Source organism: Peromyscus eremicus, chromosome 12, assembly GCF_949786415.1.
Source record: "Peromyscus eremicus chromosome 12, PerEre_H2_v1, whole genome shotgun sequence".
NCBI classification, from domain to species: domain Eukaryota; kingdom Metazoa; phylum Chordata; class Mammalia; order Rodentia; family Cricetidae; genus Peromyscus; species Peromyscus eremicus.
The window spans coordinates 50,509,329-50,526,846 of record NC_081428.1 but is presented as its reverse complement, the minus strand read 5'-3'; the positions used below and the strand labels follow the sequence as shown (position 1 = coordinate 50,526,846).

General features: G+C 46.1%; 1 protein-coding gene across 1 annotated transcript in view; it reads right to left on the bottom strand.

The window, feature by feature from the left end:
- Window positions 1–1,860: 1,860 nt before the first annotated feature.
- The window catches only part of Sidt1 (SID1 transmembrane family member 1), a 92,924-nt gene continuing 77,266 nt past the window's right edge, over window positions 1,861–17,518 (bottom strand). Inside the window, exons 20-25 of the mRNA XM_059277420.1 lie at window positions 16,137–16,213; window positions 11,708–11,754; window positions 6,265–6,370; window positions 6,070–6,180; window positions 4,812–4,925; window positions 1,861–3,493 (exon numbers count right to left, since the gene is read on the bottom strand). Of these exons, the coding sequence (XP_059133403.1) occupies window positions 3,431–3,493; window positions 4,812–4,925; window positions 6,070–6,180; window positions 6,265–6,370; window positions 11,708–11,754; window positions 16,137–16,213 (518 nt within the window). The 3' untranslated portion in view covers window positions 1,861–3,430. The remainder of the gene's footprint in view (window positions 3,494–4,811; window positions 4,926–6,069; window positions 6,181–6,264; window positions 6,371–11,707; window positions 11,755–16,136; window positions 16,214–17,518) is intronic.

The following is a 17,518-nucleotide window of genomic DNA, read 5'->3' as shown; positions in this document are numbered from 1 at the left end:
GGGGAATACTACAACTGACATTCACCAGACTCCCGTGGTAGCAGCCACTCCAAAGGACACAAATCGAAGCTTTCTTTCCTCTGAGACCCAGGGCACAGATGGCATCGATAAAGGCTGATACTGTTTATAGCTAGACTCTCCACTAGGCTCCAGTTTTAGAGGCATTAAAAATTTCTGGTTGGAATTAAGAGAAAAATGCTGTGGTAGATGGCAAGGAGGAGCCTAGGGATTGGATAAGCGGCAATCTGGGTCTTGCCTCTGAAGGTCAGAAGGCTTTCCACCCCTAGGGTCACTTGAAGATGAGGGTAGGAAAGAGGGCAGGTGGCTGCCATGGAGGATCTGAAAGGCGAGAACCAGGACAGCTGAAGGCTATGCTGTTGTCCCAAATCCCCGTGGGTGTTAGGAGGTGGGACCCGAGGACCAGTCTCGTGGGGATGGCATTCCTGGGCGCTTACCACTTTCACCAGCCTTGCGCAACATTGTGGAGCTGTGCAGAGAATTACAGCTTCGGCAGCTAAACTTAGGTCACGCAGCCAGTCGGTCCGGCTCTGTGATCTCGCTTACACTTGACCGCTGCTTCCACGAGGTATCTTTTAGCTCCTGCCTTTCCCTAGATTAAGACAGAGCGCCTGGCACCCAGAACGAGAAGCATTCGGTTCGGGTATTATTTGATTCGCTGACGCATGCATTCTGCAACCCCACAGAACATCCTGCGGGGTGTCTGGAGTTACCGGGGAAGCAGCTGCAACTGTTTTCGCCCCCAGTTGCTGGCTCAGGGGTTGCCTGTAGTCACGGAAAGTCCCTTCCCCAGATAGATTCCAGTTTTCCACTGGCTCCTCTTGCTGCTAAAATAAAACCAGGCGAATCTCCCAGGCATCCTGCGTGAACAGGTGCAGCTGGGTCCTCGGGGGCGTTTGTCGAGGTGTGAAGAGCTCGTATTTTACGAGCAGTCTCCCTTCTCTGGCTGTTGCTTCTCCGTTCCTCTCCAACTGAGAAGCTCTCTTTACTTTTGAGTGTTTTCAGCCTCCACCCTTCGCGCTCTCTGTTACCTGTCCGCTGCACTTGGCCCTCAGAGCGAGCCTGGCCTTGGCTTTTAAGGAGCAAAGTGCACGAACTTGGCAGAGAGTTTGCATAGGCGTTGTTTTAGACCCCAGTGATGTGCCAGAGGCTCCTGACATCTCCAGTGGCCTTCCTCTACCCCAGCACTCAGACTGGCATCCCAAGTGAAGCACACTGACTTCCAACCACAAGATCTAGGCTGTAGAAAGAACTAGCAACACGTGACTTGGAAGTTCTATTTTTAAAAGCAGGTTTGGTCTGGGGCTTTTTAGTCCTGCTGCAAAGAACAGAAATGACCAGGACATGTGACCGTATAGTACAACAAGACACAACAGAACATAAGAATACAGTGGCACAATCACCCTCTCTCCTTCCCTTCCGTAGGGCCCTTTCTATTGTCCTGTTTTCATTGACTCTCTGCCCCGCAAACAAGATTCCAAAACAGATAGTGTATCTTTGTATTTATTCTCTCAGGTCACAGGACTGTTTGGATGCTCTTTTCTGTACACACTTTCCTTATTGGGCCATTTAGGATTCAACTTTAGAAGGACTGCTTTGAAGGAATCAGCGATCAGCCATAAGCAATCAGATATGAACTTGCTTTGTTTGTTTGTTTGTTTTGTTTTGAGACAGGGTCTCACTGTGCAGCCCTAGCTGGCCTGGAACTCACTTTGTAGACCAGGTTGTCCTTGAACTCACATAAACCCACCTGCCTCTGCCTTTGTAAGGATTAAGGGCATGAGCCACAATGTCTCACTCATTGGCAATCTTTTTTTTTTTTAAAGATGTTTGACTAGGACAACTATCTAATTGATAGTTTTCATATGACCCACAGAAGCCAACAAGTTTTGAAGTAATGAAGAGTAACAGAAAAGCCATTGCACACACGAGACCACGTAGGAAAGAAAGAAAAACCGCACAAAATAATTTGTGGAAATTATCTTTGCATTTTTTAAAATCAAGAAAAGCTTGCTGTTCAAACTTCCAAAGCACATGTTCGAACAGTATGCAGATATTTGAGAGAAAGAATAATAACGTTTGAAAAGAGGAATGCCTGGTCCGTTTCCTTCATAAGTGATCAAGAAAGCACGGGGAAGGAGACACTTGAAGTTCACAAGCAAGTAGGCATGTGTACACACACTTGTACGTCTATTTTCCGGTGACACCGTACTCCAGGCAACCAGGAAGCCTGGTCAAAATGAGGCTTCTCGCGGGGTTTGCCAGATGATGTGAGAGGAGGAACTAGAGCGCTGAGCTGTTTTACATCTGACTGGGGAGAGGAAGAGGGAGATGCAATTCGAGGCGGCTGGATTAACTATGAGCTCATCTGACCCACGTTGAGGAGGAACACGTGTCCATCCTGAGTTACAGCTCCGTAAGTGACCGGTGAGAGGCTCAACTGTGGAGGACCCGGGGGTAATGCCGCTGGGAACGCTGATTTCCCTGCCAAGGCTGTGTGCGCACGGATGGAGCTGTGTGTGTGCGCGGGGACCACCAAACACTGCTGCTTGGTTGAATTTGCTCCAGATTCCGGAGTCCTTAAGATGAGGAGGGCTGCCTGCCTGATGCTCAGCCGCTTGGCGCTGTCTGTCACCTCTCTCACTTCTTCTGCTGTAGAGTTTTCTCCCTTTCTCATCATCCATCTTGGAGCTGTCAGAAGTCTATGGAGAAAGAGGACCCTTCTGAGAAGGCCGCTTCAGAGTGCCGGTCCGCGAAGACGCTAGGAAATAGGTGATCCCTAGGCTTTGGGGCCAGCAATGGTGACCCGATCAGAAGCGTGCACGACAAAGTCCCATCCTGAGCATTTCCAGTAGCGCCAGGAACCTGGGAGACCGTTTCGTATTCCTCCTGAATAGCTTGAGTTACCAGAATGTCTGTCTCAATTGGGTGGAGACTCGGTCCCACTTCTGCACCATATTCTGAGGAATCACATCCTCTGAGGACCCGGGGAAGTGAGATGGTGTTTTGGGCTTCTAGAGCAGCAGGTATCTTACAGGGTTGGCAGTGACCACAGCAAAGGTTCTAGGTGGGAGGTACAACTAGCTGGTTTCTCCTGCCGATCTCATTGAGGAGGGGAGGGGCCGAGGCAGCAAGCAGGCCCGAGGCAGCTTGCATCCAGATTGAGCTGGAAGTTGCAGACAGAGGTTCTGGAGCCTCCTGGCTTTGCCTCTGTGCACAGCAGGGCTTCCCTTCACCCACTCTTCCCCAGGTGAGCTCACCCCAAGCTCTCAGCTTCCTGTGTGAATGCAGACACCGTGGACTCCCGCTGGGACGAGCGGAGTGTCTGGCAGTGGACATCCTGCTGCAGTCACCGTATTTTCCAGGAAACAGCACCAAGGTGGACCGGGCCTTCTCCTGCGATGCTGCAGGCTCAGAAGACAGGGATCTGGTCTCTGCGGACCACATCCAGGTCATCATCCAGAGTCAACAACACCTGTAGTGAGAGGGTTGGAGATGGGAAGGGAATGTAAATCCTGGTCACACCGAGCCCCTGCTTTCTCTTCATGACTTCACAGACTGAAAGCGACATCTCCCCTCCCATATTTTTGGCAGTGGTCCGCAATGCCTTGCTTTTAACTGGGGCTTATTATTACCAAATTATAGCTCCCGTGTCAACTTACTGAAATACCCATGAAGAGGGTTCTCATGTGCTATTCACGATACTAGAGACTCAGCTAGGGACGAAAGCGATACCCACCCTCTGCCCTGGAGCTCACATTTGGGAAAGGATCTTAAATAGGAAGAAAGCTCATGAGGTAGAAGACAATATATTTCACAGACAGATGTGTGAGGGTTAAAATTAAACTAGGGCGTAAGTATCGGGAGCTTGGGGTGCAGAATGGTAAAATATTTGAGTAAGGTGGCCTGGGCAGTCATTACTTAGAAGACATGTAAATCAAGACGAAGCATTGTTGTATAGTGTATTGCTATATAAGAAATGGACCATTCCTGCTCTGCTCTAAGTCCCTCCCCACATGAAACCACTCTTCTTATCTCATGTCTCTCTTATCAGAAAAGTCCAAGAGTCACAGAGATTGGTAGAACTTTCCACTCTGGCCACTAGAGGGCAGCCCTGCTCCACTCTTGTGATTGCATGCCTGGCCTCATAAGGCTGGAGGCCATCTGCAGTGACTGCCCACAGTTATCACCCCAACCTGTGTCCAGGCACCACAGACATTTAATTAGGAAATTTAAAAAAGGACTAAAGAATGCCGAGGATGGTCATCTTATGTCAGCGTGACTGTTAATGGATTCTGGGAAGGGGCACGAGCAAATCATAAGGAACCCTAGATTAGGAGCACGCTGGCTAGGTAGCTCTTTGAGTTTCTCTAGGAACCTAATTTTTACAAAATACACAGTGAGGCTGGAGGAAGGGAAAAAAGAGAGCCTATCATGAGAAGGAATAATTCCATGGACGAGAATTGTAGTGAATGCCTTAAGTAACCACTGGGGGAATTCTGAGCATTTGAGTCCAAGAACCAGTTCTGTCCCAGGGCACCATGCAACTTAGGGAAGATGGTTTTGTCACTCTTCTGTGTGTGCAAACACGGGAAAGCAGAGGAAATGAAGGTTATGATCTCACAGAAGTTACAGTGAAAGAAAGAAACACGGGGAGATGGTCAGTGCACTGAATTGCACTGAGCAAAAGTAGAGAGTAACTGGAGGGGAATAGAGAGAGGTTGAGGATGAGCAGCAGGAAATATGCAAGATTGCAAAGGGAAGAACGGAGCCTGAAGATGCGACTGACTCACCAGGAATGAGAAAAACAGGGCAGTAGCAGAGAGGAAGTGCCAGATGTCGTGGTCATCGAAGAAGTCCAGCAGGACACACTCCCGGTTCTTCTCCCGGGATTCAGCTGGGGTTCCCTGGAGGAAAGAGAGGTGGGTATAGGCAAAAGTCCTGTGGTTCAATGATTTCAGGGTTTGACTTTGAGGAAGCGCTCAGAAAGTCAGCTTCTGAGGATCGGGTACAGTTGTTCACAGCAACTCTACTTAGAATAGTCCCAGGATGGAGACAGCCCAGGTGTCCACCAGCTGATGAATGGACTGATAACATGCACTGTGCCCCACAGTGGAAAAACTGCTCAGTAATTAGAAGACATGCTCATGCAGGGCCATAGCGTGGGTGACCTAGAAACCATCACACTGCACACTGCGTGGATAAAGCCAGACTCAGAGGCCACATGATGTGTGTGTGTCTCTATCTCTAAGATAGCAGTTCTCAAGCTGTAGGTCAAGACCCCGACAGGGGACGCATATCAAATGTCCTGCATATCAGATATTTATATTATGATTCATAACAGTAGCAAAATTACAGTTTATGAAGTGGCAACAAAATAATTGTATGGTTGTGGATCACCGCAACATGAGGAACTGTATTAAAGGGTGGAAGCACTGGAAAGGTGGAGAACCACTGCTCTAGGAAATGCCCAGACTGGCAATTCCACAGCCACAGAAGATAGATTAGTGGCTGCCAAGAATTACCAGGTCAACGAGAAACAGAATGGCTGCTCATGAGTTTTCTTTCTGGGGTCAAACAAATATTCTAAGATCAAATGTGCTGATGCTGTGGTAGAGAGATGAGACTTCCTGCTTGTGCTTCAGACACAGTACTGGTTTCTGAGGTCTCAGCTTTCCTGTCTGCAGGATGGACGTAGTGCCCCACTCCTGCATTTACTGATGGATGACGACTGTGATGAGTAAGATGGCGACACTATACTAATTGAGCGTTAAACATCTCTGAGCACAGACCATAAGAGAACGAGAGAAGGTCATGTTTGCAGTATCTACGGGGCTTGCAAGTTCATGTGGTATTACCCTGGCAATGCTGACCACATGTCACTTGCCTGTCATTTAAGGGTGGCTACTAAGCCTTCTTCTCTCTTCTGGAGAAAGCTGTGGATTTAAATAATGGGGGAAAGATAAGAAGCGGCAAAAGCAGGAGAGGAAGGAAGGTCCAAAAGGCAACAATGGACCGAGAACTGCTCGGATGAAAGGACGGGCCTCTTACCTCCCAGCTGCTGAGGTTCTGGAAGAAAAAGTATAGGGCCGCAGCCCACACCACCGCCGTGGCCACGATGCAGAACAGTGGTAGCAGAAGGACCTTCTCAGAGCTGCGGAGCTGCGGAGAGATGCAAAGCCACTGAGGCTGGAGTCCCAGCTGCAGGCAGGCCCCCGGCGCTGCCAGCTCCTCACGTGTGCTCACCTTCATGATGATGTAGAAAGCCAGGTACAACAGCAGGTTGCAGATGAAGATGCCCAGCATGTAGGATGCAAAGTCCCTGGGCCGGTAGATCAATCCAAAGAAGGCACTGTGGATATGGGACAGGGTGTTGGCAGTAGAAAACGGGTATAACACGAGTGGATCATTAACCACTGTGGGAGTTCACTAGTTAAAAACCCACTCTAAGGTGCAGTCCTGCATTGTGTGATGACGGGGATACATTCTGAGAAATGTACAGTCGGTGAGTTTGGCATTGTGTGAACATCATAGCATGTCCTTATGCAAGCCAAGATGGCCACCATGTCACTAGGCCATACCATCTTTCGGAAGCACCGTGTACACGTGCTCCTCTGCTAACTGAAATGTCTTTGGATGGTGAGTGACAATTACACAACTTAATGAGTGATATAAATAACCTTTAATTTATTACATCTTTGCCAGAACATTCATTTCTAGTGACTTCTCAATGGGCTTATGAGTGAATGCACCGTGAGCAGTTATCTTTCCTCTCTGGGTAGAATAGTTTTCCCAGAATCCTTCAGTTTTTCATGATAATAAACAGCACTGTGGTGAAGGAGTAAATGCTTCAGACACACTGTATTTGTTTTCATTTATTATTAGTTCATCAGAATAGATTGCTGGAGGTAGGATTGCCTCAGTAATTGGTGTACTTGAGTTTTTCTCTACGGGTCCCGCCAAACTCCGGCAGTCCCGTAGCCCACTTATAAAATAAACATATAGACGCTTATATTATTTAAACTGCTCAGCCATTAGCTCAGGCCTACCATTGTCTAGCTCTTTCTCTTATACTCAGCCCATTTCTGTTAAACTATATGTCGCCACGTGTTCCGTGGCTTTACCTGCTGCCTTTACATGATTCTCCCTGGACAGCAGGCTGGCGTCTCCTCCAGACTTCTACCTCCCAGCTTCTCCTCTCTGTTTGTCCTGCCTATCCTATACTTCCTGCCTGGATACTGGCCAATCAGCATTTTATTTATTCACAACATACAGGACATCTCACAGCAAATTGGCTTGACAAGCATTACCAAGTTAATGCCAGTGGTCCATATTTAATTTGACACTGAGGGTTAACTTCAAGTTTATTTAAAATTTCTATTCAGTATAACAAAATATTGGTAACTTTTCCCCCCTGAGACAGGGTTTCTCTGTGTATCCCTGGCTGTCCTGGAACTTGCTCTGTAGACAGTGCTGGCCTCTGCTTCCCAAGTGCTGGGATTAAAGGCTTGTGCTACATGCAGCTGTAACTCTTCTTCATCTCCTTATTTGAATTTAAAAAAAATAAATAAATATACTTTAAAAACCTAAAGTGTGATGGGTAGTGCAGACCTGTAATCTCAGCACTTTGGAACCTGAGGCAGGAGGATTGCCATGAGCTTGAGGCTATCCTGGACTACAAAGTGAGGGCTAAACAAACCAGGACTAGATAGCAAGACCCTGTCTCAAACACACACACACACACACACACACACACACACACACACACACACACACACAGTATAACACAAAACAAAACAACTACATTATGACTCCAGGAAACAAAAAGTAAAAATTGACAAGTGGGCTTTTATCAACCTGAAAAACTTCTGCACAGCAAACAGTTCACAGAGGAAAGAGATAAGCATTTGAAAACTAGAAAATAGTTATCAACAATCTTGGATTGATTCATTTTGGGTTAATATTTGTCCTAGCTAGTTTTGTTTTATTTTGTTGTCAATTTGACATAAGATAGGACCATTTAGGAAGAGGAACCTCAATTAAGGAAATGCCTCCATCAGCCTGGCCATTTTCTTGATCAGGCATTGGTGGGGGAGGGCCCAGTCCACTGCATGTGGCGTCAGCCCCAGGCCAATGGTCCTGGGTGTGGAAGAAAGCAGACTGAGTATGCCAGTAAGCAGTGCTTCTCCATGGAGCTGCCTCGGTTCCTGCCTTCAGTTCCTGTTGTGACTTGCCTTCATGACAGACTACAACTGTCTGCCAAAATAAACCCTCTCCTGATTCTTGTCATGGTATTGATCACATCAACGGAAAAGCAAACTAAACAATATCCAAAATACAAAGAATTCAAAAAACCAATAACACAAAAACCAAGTAATACAACTTTAAAATGGGCAGATGAGGGACAGGGGGTGGCAGGGGTGGGGGAAGCGGGGGGATGGCTCAGAGGGTGAAGTGCTCTTGCAACAAGCAAGACCTGAGTTCTGATCCCAGGCATGGCAGAACACTCCACTAACCCCAGAACGGAGACAGCTGGATCCTGGCACCTCATTGGTCAGGCTGTCTAGTCAAAATCCTAAAAAATATGTGGAGAGAAAGACACCCAGCGCCTCTGATCTCTACAAGGGGCTCCCTAGTGTATGCACCTACACACACACAGACACACACACACAGACACACAGAACAGACAATCTGACTAGATTCTTTTCAAAAGAATGTATACACATGGCCAATAAATATATGACAGAGTCATCGGGATCATTAGCTACCAGGGAAATGGAACTCAAACCTGAATGAAGAATAGTGATGACTAGAAGTTGGGAAGTGAAGGGTGGATAAAAGGAAGGTGGAGTTGATTGGTGTATGCTGAATACGTGTTTTGAAATATCACACTAAACTACGTGTGTGTGTGTGTGTGTGTGTGTGTGTGTGTGTGTGTATATATAAAATCATCACATGTTAATAAAAACTTAAATGTGGTAAAATCTGTATTGGCATGGTGTTTTGTCAGGATTTTTCTTGTCTCCATTCTGTTTGCTTTCACTGTACTGGGGGATTAAACCATTTGTATTTTATTCTGAGAAAGGATCTTGATTAGATGCTCAGGCTGGCCTTGAACTTGGGATCCTCCTGCCTTCTCTCCCAAGTAGCTGAGTTATAATGCGTACCAACACATCTGCTTCTGTCCTCTTCATTCTGACTCACTGGCTTATATTTCTAATTTTGGATCAGTGCTTGCCTCACTATGTTTTGTTATTTTTTTTTTAATATTAGATTTCCTTATTAGGCTAGCTGTGCCAACCCATGTGACAGTCACACATGGCTATCTAAATTTAAATTAATTAAAACTAAAAAAAAAATTGAAATTCAGTTCCTCAGACACACAGGCTGTATTTCAGCATCACAATATCCACATGTTAATAGTTCCTGTTAGGACTGTGCAGTGCTGAGCATTTATATAATTCCAGAAAGTTCTATTGGATAATGTTGGAATAGTTACTGTATTCTCGGCTCGTCCTTCCTCATGTTAACCTTGCTTTTCAGAGACTGTTGATGCTCTTGCCTGAGTGCATACATTCTGTAATAACAGTCCATTATCTCAATTCTAGCTCTGATTTTAAATTCATGCATTAGCTGGAGAACAGTAATCTGTCTTTCAACCGAGACCCGACATCTCTCTCCCCTCAGTTACATTTTCTTCCATGTGTCCTAATAAGGCGATTAAATTTTCAGAAGAAAGATTCCGCACATCTCTCGAATTTTATTCCTAAGTATTTCAAGTGCAAAGCTGTTATTAATGGCCTTGAATTTTAAAGTCCAGCTGACTGTGCTGTAGATTATGCATGAAATGCCATCCTTCCGGACTCTGAAATCCTCAGTTCACTAAAAACTCCTGGGTGGCCTTTCCTGAGTTTCATCAATTAGTAATTGATACGTGTGCTGCTCTCTGCTTGCTGCCTGGGCTCTCTGGGTTCCCTCCCACCCCCACCCCCCCACACCCCCCCCCCCCACACACCCCAAAGGTTTTCTTCTTCAGAGCCATATAGGAATTATTCCTTTAGGATGAAGACATAAATAAATAATGATCAGTAAATAGATGCTGATATTTATAAATATGGGATCTGTAAATACTGCATTGGCCATAGATTGCATCCACTTGAACACATGTTTGCATGTATGTTCTGACTAAGAGAAACAACATTCTGATAAGTAGATAAGAATGGGCAGGGGCTGGTGTGGAGCTCTGTGGAAGAACGCTTGATTAACGTGCAGGACACCCTGAGTTTTATCCACAGCACGGAACAAACAGAAGAACAGAGGTGAGCCAGACACGGTAGCACACATCTATAATCCCAGCAGTCAGGTGGGGGCAAGAGGCTAGCCTGGGCTACAGGAGACCCTGTCTGAGAGTTATTCTTTTAAAATAACATTCACAGTCAATCACTCTATATCTATATGGAACAACAGAAAAAGAGACAGCCCCTCTGCCAGGAAAACAGGGAATTATGGGACATCAAACCTTATTGGACTTGACATCCTACAGAGCTGTGTGAGGAAAGAGAGGCCATTCATCTTGTCTTGTGAGTGGATTGTGTCCTTATGTGTATCAGGAATGGGGAGTCAAAAGTCCCAGAGCCAGAGAAACATATTAGCTGAGAGCCATAAATAACAGCTGAAGGTACTGGTTTTGAGAGATCACTGAAGCATCTCCCGTGTTACAACTGTGACTGGGTCGCAGAAGATAATTTCAACTGGCAGAGACTGTGCGTCTGTTTTATGTTCACCTGGGGAAACACGGACTAGAGGATGAAGAGGGACAAGTTGCAGGAGAATGATATGGATCAGGAGGACAGAGAGAAAGAAATAGCAAAGGCACACACGCGCGCGCGCGCACGTGCGCGCGCGCGCACACACACACACACACACACACACACACCACAGACTGAGTAAGAAGTATTTTATAAAAACGAATGTGTCCTCAATAGGCATTATGCAAAGTTCTACAAGATAATTTTAAATTATGTTGCATTTTGCACTCATGGAAAAAAATCCTTCGTTTCCTTCCCCTTTTCTTTCCTTCCTTTCTTTCTCTCAGTCATCGATCCATCCGCCCATCCACCCATCCATCCAGTTTGTCCACATAGCTACTTGTCTTGTTGGGCGAATTCTAGCAAAGCATCAATGTTTTTTACAGAAGCCTCCACCAGTATACAAGAGCTTCCTAGTGCATTTATTTAATCAAAACTATTTCTTTTTATTTATTTATCTGTATATATGAGCATATTACAGTGTGTGTGTGTGTGTGTGTGTGTGTGTGTGTGTGTGTGTGTGTGTGTGTACAATTAATGGAGTTGGTTCTCGACTCCCACCACGTGGGTTCTGGGGATTGAACTCAGGTTCTCAGGCTTGACTGCACGTGCCTTTACCGACTGATCCGTCTCTCCAGGCTCCTAGTGGTTTTTTTTTTGTTGTTGTTGTTGTTTTGGTTTCCTGTTTGTTTTTTGTTGTTTTGTTTTGTTTTGCAGGTGTTAAGGACCACCTAACACTTTCTATCAAGTCTCTGGGACAAGCAGTTTTACAATCTCCTTAATTTCAGATTTCCTTGTAAAAATGACAGTCAAAGAACTCTAAACCGAATGTTACAGACATTAATAAGGATAAGGACATTATTGCCCATAATTCCACTTACAAGGACCAGTTCACCAGATTTCCCACAATAAGCAACACCATCCTGTCCTGGAAAAGAGAAAAGTGAGTGTTAGAACAGAGGCTGTGATGCTAGCAACTCACCGGGGTGAAAGCGTCACCTGTGGAAAAACAACAACCTTGTGGAAAGTCTATTCTGGGGTTTACCCTAATCCTCAGCCAGGCTGAACAGCAAGACCTGTCTACAAAGGGTTGTAGCACAGCTCCGTGTAGGAAAGTGTGGTCAGCAGAGCAGGGTGTGGCTTCCCCTGCAGGGGTCAGTGGAGCTGAGCAGCTGACTCCACCTCTCAGCAGGAGGCTGGTGACGTGTACTCATTACTCAGTCGTGAGGACTCTACTGTTTATGTGCCCATGGCCTGGACTGGTAAGCAGGTATTCAGTTTTGTGTGAAAAACAAAACAAAACACCAAAACAGTCAGAACTAAATGTAGGAGTTAATTTTCACTCCTAAGCCCCAATCTCAACCCTGAAGTTAAGGAATGGGGGCTAGGAGATACAGGGAACTGTCCACATGATTGAGGTTACTCTGAGTGAAATTCTTTCTCCATCTCTTTCTGCCTCTTTGCTACTACTTAAAATTCCTAGGTGGGTTTAATTACACTTGCATGTACATGGCCACTTACCTCCCATTTTCCCACTTCTCTGGTTCCTTATGTGCTCTCTCCAATATAAAAGAAATTCCTTTTTTTTTTTTTTTTTTTTGAGACAGCGTTTCTCTGTGTAGCTTTGCGCCTTTCCTGGAACTCACTTGGTAGCCCAGGCTGGCCTTGAACTCACAGAGATCCGCCTGGCTCTGCCTCCCGAGTGCTGGGATTAAAGGCGTGCGCCACCACCGCCCGGCTCCTTTTTTTTTTTTTTTTTTTTTTTAAGTTCTTTAATCTTTAATACTTGGGAGGCAGAGGCAAGTGAATCTCTGAGTTCGAGTCCAGCCTTGTCCACATAGCAAGTTCCAGGCCAGCTTGGGCTACATAGGGAGACCCTGTCTAAAAACAAAACAAAACAAAAGTTTATTTACTTGCTGGAATAGTGAAAATCTAAAACACTGGTTGGCAATGCTGGTGAGGATGTGGAGTCACCAGAACAGTCTGTTCCTGGAACAAATGTGTAGGAGTACAAACGGGCTCTGCCACTTTGGGGGCAGTTTGGTGTTTTGTTTTGTTTTTCACACAAAACTGAATACCTGCTTACCATGTCATCCACCAATTTCTCCCCATGGTATGCACCCAAATGGGTTGAACACATAGGTTCAAGCAACCCCACCCCCATGATCGCTCTATCAGTGTTATTTGTAAGGACCCAAACCTGGAGGCAACAAGCCAGCCTTCAGTAGGTTCACAGATAAATACGTGGTAGTACTATGAGACCAAGGAGGAGTCTTCAGAACTAAAAAGAAAAGAGCTGGCCTGTCATGGAAACAACAAAGAGAAAATGTAGATGCATGTTACTAAGTGAAAGAGGTAAGCCTAAGAGAAGGTGTCACATGATTCGAGTCCAGTCACATGACACGTTGAGAAAGGCGAAACAAGAAGGCAACCTTCTAGAAGCAGGTCAGAGGTTGGCAGTGGCCAAAGGAAGGACAGGCGAACAGGCAGAGCACAAAGGCGTGTTAGGTAAGCCAGACTGTTCCGAGTGATGCTAAGTATGCTCTGAAACCTGTCATTATATGTTTGTCAAAACCCACACAAGGGACAAGGCAGGAGACAGCGGTGTGTGCCCCACAGACTGGGGGTGGTGCTGATGCAGCCTCATGTGACGGCCTGCGGGAATGCTCACAGTGGAGACAGCTACGCATGTGCAGGAGCCCTGAGCGTGTAGAGAATCTGGAACCTTCTGCTCAGTTTTGCTGTGAAGCTAAAATTGTTCTGCACTTCAGACATTAATTGCCCCTCCTGGCTCTTAGCCCAGGCACACACAACTCCCCAAATACTCGTAGGTTCTAATGGGCTTTATAGTTCTCACCTAGAGAAAATCCCTGCTTCAAGTCTCTCTGTTTTTCTTGTCAGGCTCGGGGGTCTCCATATTTCTTGATGTAGCAATCCTCCTGGCTATTAGATTATTAACTGGGCTCGTACTGAATTCTTGTGTTCTGGGGCAGAAGGCAGCATCAGATCTGAGCACAGAACCATGCAAAGGCCAAGGCTCAAAGGATGTAAGTGGACTTCCCATTGGTTACTTCCCAAGGTCAATGGCCAGGAAACTAAGGCAGAGCTTCAGCCCCAGTCTCTTAGGCTTAGTATAGAAATGGATAATATGACCGGGCAGTGATGGCACAGGCCTTTGCAGTGATGGCACAGGCCTTTAATTTCAGCACTCGGGAGGCAGAGGCAGGTGGATCTCTGTGAGTTCGAGGCCAGCCTGGTCTACAGAGTGAGTTCTAGGACAGACTCCAAAGCTACACAGAGAAACCCTGTCTTGAAAAACAAAACAAAACAAACCCAAAACAAACAAACAAACAAAGGGAAATGGATAATATGAGAGTTATAGGGGAGAATTTTAAAGGAATATTCCAACCATCAAGAAATAAGCACCGCCTTTAATCCCAGCACTCGGGAAGCAGAGCCGGGCGGATCTCTGTGAGTTCGAGGCCAGCCTGGGCTACCAAGTGAGTTCCAGGAAAAGGCGCAAAGCTACACAGAGAAACCCTGTCTCGAAAAAAAAAAAAAACAAACAAACAAACAAACAAACAAAAAAACCCAAAAAAAACCCAAAGAAATAAGCACAGTTTAACCATGTTCTTGCTATAAAAACATACAGAGGTGAACATGAAAAGTGAAAAATAAAATGAAAAGGAAAGTGAAAGTCCCTAGTTGTGCGGGCCAGTTTTTTGTCAACCTGACACAAGGTTGGGTCATCTGGGAAGAGGGAACCTCAACTGAGAAAATGCCTCCATAAATGCAAATAATGGGGCATTTCCTTGAGATTAATGATTGATGTGGAGGGGGCCAGCCCACTGTGGGCGGTATCATCCCTGGGCAGGTGGCTCCAGCTTGTATAAGAAAGCAGGCTGACTCTGGCAGCGGTGGCACACGTCTCGGGAGGCAGAGCCAGGAGGATCTCTGTGAGTTCGAGGCCAGCCTGATCTACAGAACGAGATCCAGGACAGGCACCAAAACTACATAGAGAAACCCTGTCTCGAAAAAACAAACAAACAAACAAACAAACATTCCCCCCCCCCAAAAAAAAAGCAGACTGAGCAAGTCCTAAGGAGCAAGCCACTAAGCAGCACCCCTCCATAGTCTCTGTTCCAGTTCTTCCCTTGAGGTCCTGCCTTGACTTCATTCAGTGACTGGCTGTGATCAGGAGTGTAAGCCAAATTAACCCTTTCCTCCGCAAGTTGCTTTTGGTCTAAGAGTTCTACCACAGCGACAGTGAGCAACTGGCACACTCGTGGAGGTGACCAGAAGGGAACCTCTGTTCAGAGCTGTACCCAGTCACACCTGCTGTCCTGCTCAAAATATTAATAGTGTGAAACTTCATTTTCACGAGGGAGGGCACCTCTTTGGATTATTTATAAAGGCATTCATTCTGCCTTGATTCTCCCCACAGTCATGATCACTATTTAAAAGTTTGGTGTATTCCGGTTGACGTGCCAATCAGGACAGGGTAAATTCCACCTGGTCCCAACCCTAGATGAAGAGCTACAGGTGGTCAATGGCTACTGGGAGAAGGAGAATCAGTCTCCTCCAGGGAGGAGCTCCCTTACAGGTTTTCCAGTCCCAAAGGATCAGCCCTGGACACATGTACACTAACTAGGTTCAGTAGGTTGCATATACATGTGTGTGTATGTATAGATCTATACATATATATGTAACAATAATAATAGAAGAGGAAGAGTCAGTAGTCATGGAGATAGAGTGCTCATATGTGAAGTTCTCAAAAAGCAAAATAAAACTAAAACATATACACCATTTTAAAAGTCTGTGGTTTTTTGGGCAGTGGTGGCACACGCCTTTAATACCAGCACTTGAGAGGCAGAGGCAGGTGAATGTCTGTGAGTTCCAGGCCTGCCTGGTCTACAGAGTGAGTTCCAGGACAGGTTCCAAAGCTACACAGAGAAACCCTGTGTTGAAAAACAAAAAAAAAAAAAAAACAAAGTTTGGAGTTTGTGTGAGTGTGTGTGAGTGTGTGTGTGTGTGTGTGTGTGTGTGTGTGTGTGTGTGTGTGATTATATATTTCCTTTATCTTCCTTATAGATTAGCAAATATTTTATCTATAAAAGCAGGACCATTGTGGCTCGCCTTTTTAAAAGAACAAACAACACGATTCTTTCCCCACTGACTGGACTGCAGCCATTTCTGGCCATCTGGTTCTTTGGATTTCTGGAGGTTTGAGTCACTGCCCCCCAACCTGGCTCTCCCACTGCTCCTCCACGTTCTGGGGGATGGCCAAGGAACACAGGAGCATGCACGTACCATATACAGAGGTCGGCTGCACTGCTGGATACAATCTGTGTAGAACACCATAGCAGCCCTCCGGAAGATTCCCAGATCTGTATTGACACAATCACATGATGAAAACACACAGAGAAATGCTTTGCACCTGATAGGCGAGCAATATAATCTAGAACAACAGTTTTCAACCCATGGGTCGCGACCACTTTGGGGGTCCAATAGCCCTTTGAAAGGGGTTGCCTAAGACGATCAGAAACCACAGATATTTATATTAAGTTTTGTGACAGAAGTAAAATTACGGTTATGAAGTAGCAATGAAAATAATTTTATGGTTGGGGGTCACCACAACCTGAGGAACTGTATTCAAGGGTCACAGCATTAGGAAGGTTGAGAACCACTGCTCTAGAAAACGATGCTGTCTTGGAGGGAGTGCCATGCACATGGATCATATAGCAGAAAGGGTGCCAAGGGACATGAATGGCAGGCAGCTGCCACCCTTCAGCTTCCTTCCCTAAGCTTCCATTGTATAAAGGTCACTCTGGTGAGGTTTCCTATCAGCAGAGATGTAATGGGACCCTCCAATCTACCTTAAAAGATTTGCTCTCCATAGTGGGGATTGGGGATCTTAACTTGTAAAGGTTCCGATCTACACTTCTCAGTACGGTTATGAGTTACTCAGTTCTGAACCAAGAGATCCTTGGCTGTACGAAAGATGTTTAGAAAGTGTAGCAGTATGGAAACAACATTCAAATTTATTAAGGAAGGTAAGTTAAGATGGGGCCAGAAAGACAAAGGGTTTTAATGTGCCTCCTGCACGAGGCACATTTGGAACGGAATGGCATCAGTGTGAGAGTCCTAGCTGCTACATTCAGAGTCAAGGTCAAAGGAAGGCTCTCTCCCTGTGAGCTACTCATGTCTTGACATCAAAAGCATGACTGAGTGTACCCAGAGCCAGCACTGCTGAGAGTGGACCCCCATCCACTCACCCCTGCTCTGATGGGTCTCTCCTTCCCTTCAAGGCTAGGCTGGGGGTGAACTTAACAAGGACGAAGGAGCCTGACCCTGTGATAGCCCAGAAGGGATGCACCCCAGCGTGGGCTGCAATGCAGACTGGCTGCTGAGCTTTCTCTGGATGCTCCTCCCAGACACTGCCTGACCTGGAAGGGGAAGGCAGGGGGCAGAGCTGGTGGACAGCCAGGCGAGTCCAGAACCAGTTTAGACCCCTACAAAGGGCGGCAGGGCATTCATTACCTGTGTCAGACACATCTGAATCAGTGGGAAGCAGAGAAGAAAGAAGAGAGAGAAATGCTCTGTAAGAAGGAAGCCAGACAGGTAAATCACCTCCTACTTGACTTTCTTTTTCTTAACACGATGGCTTTACTTGGTATTTGTAAAAGTGATGT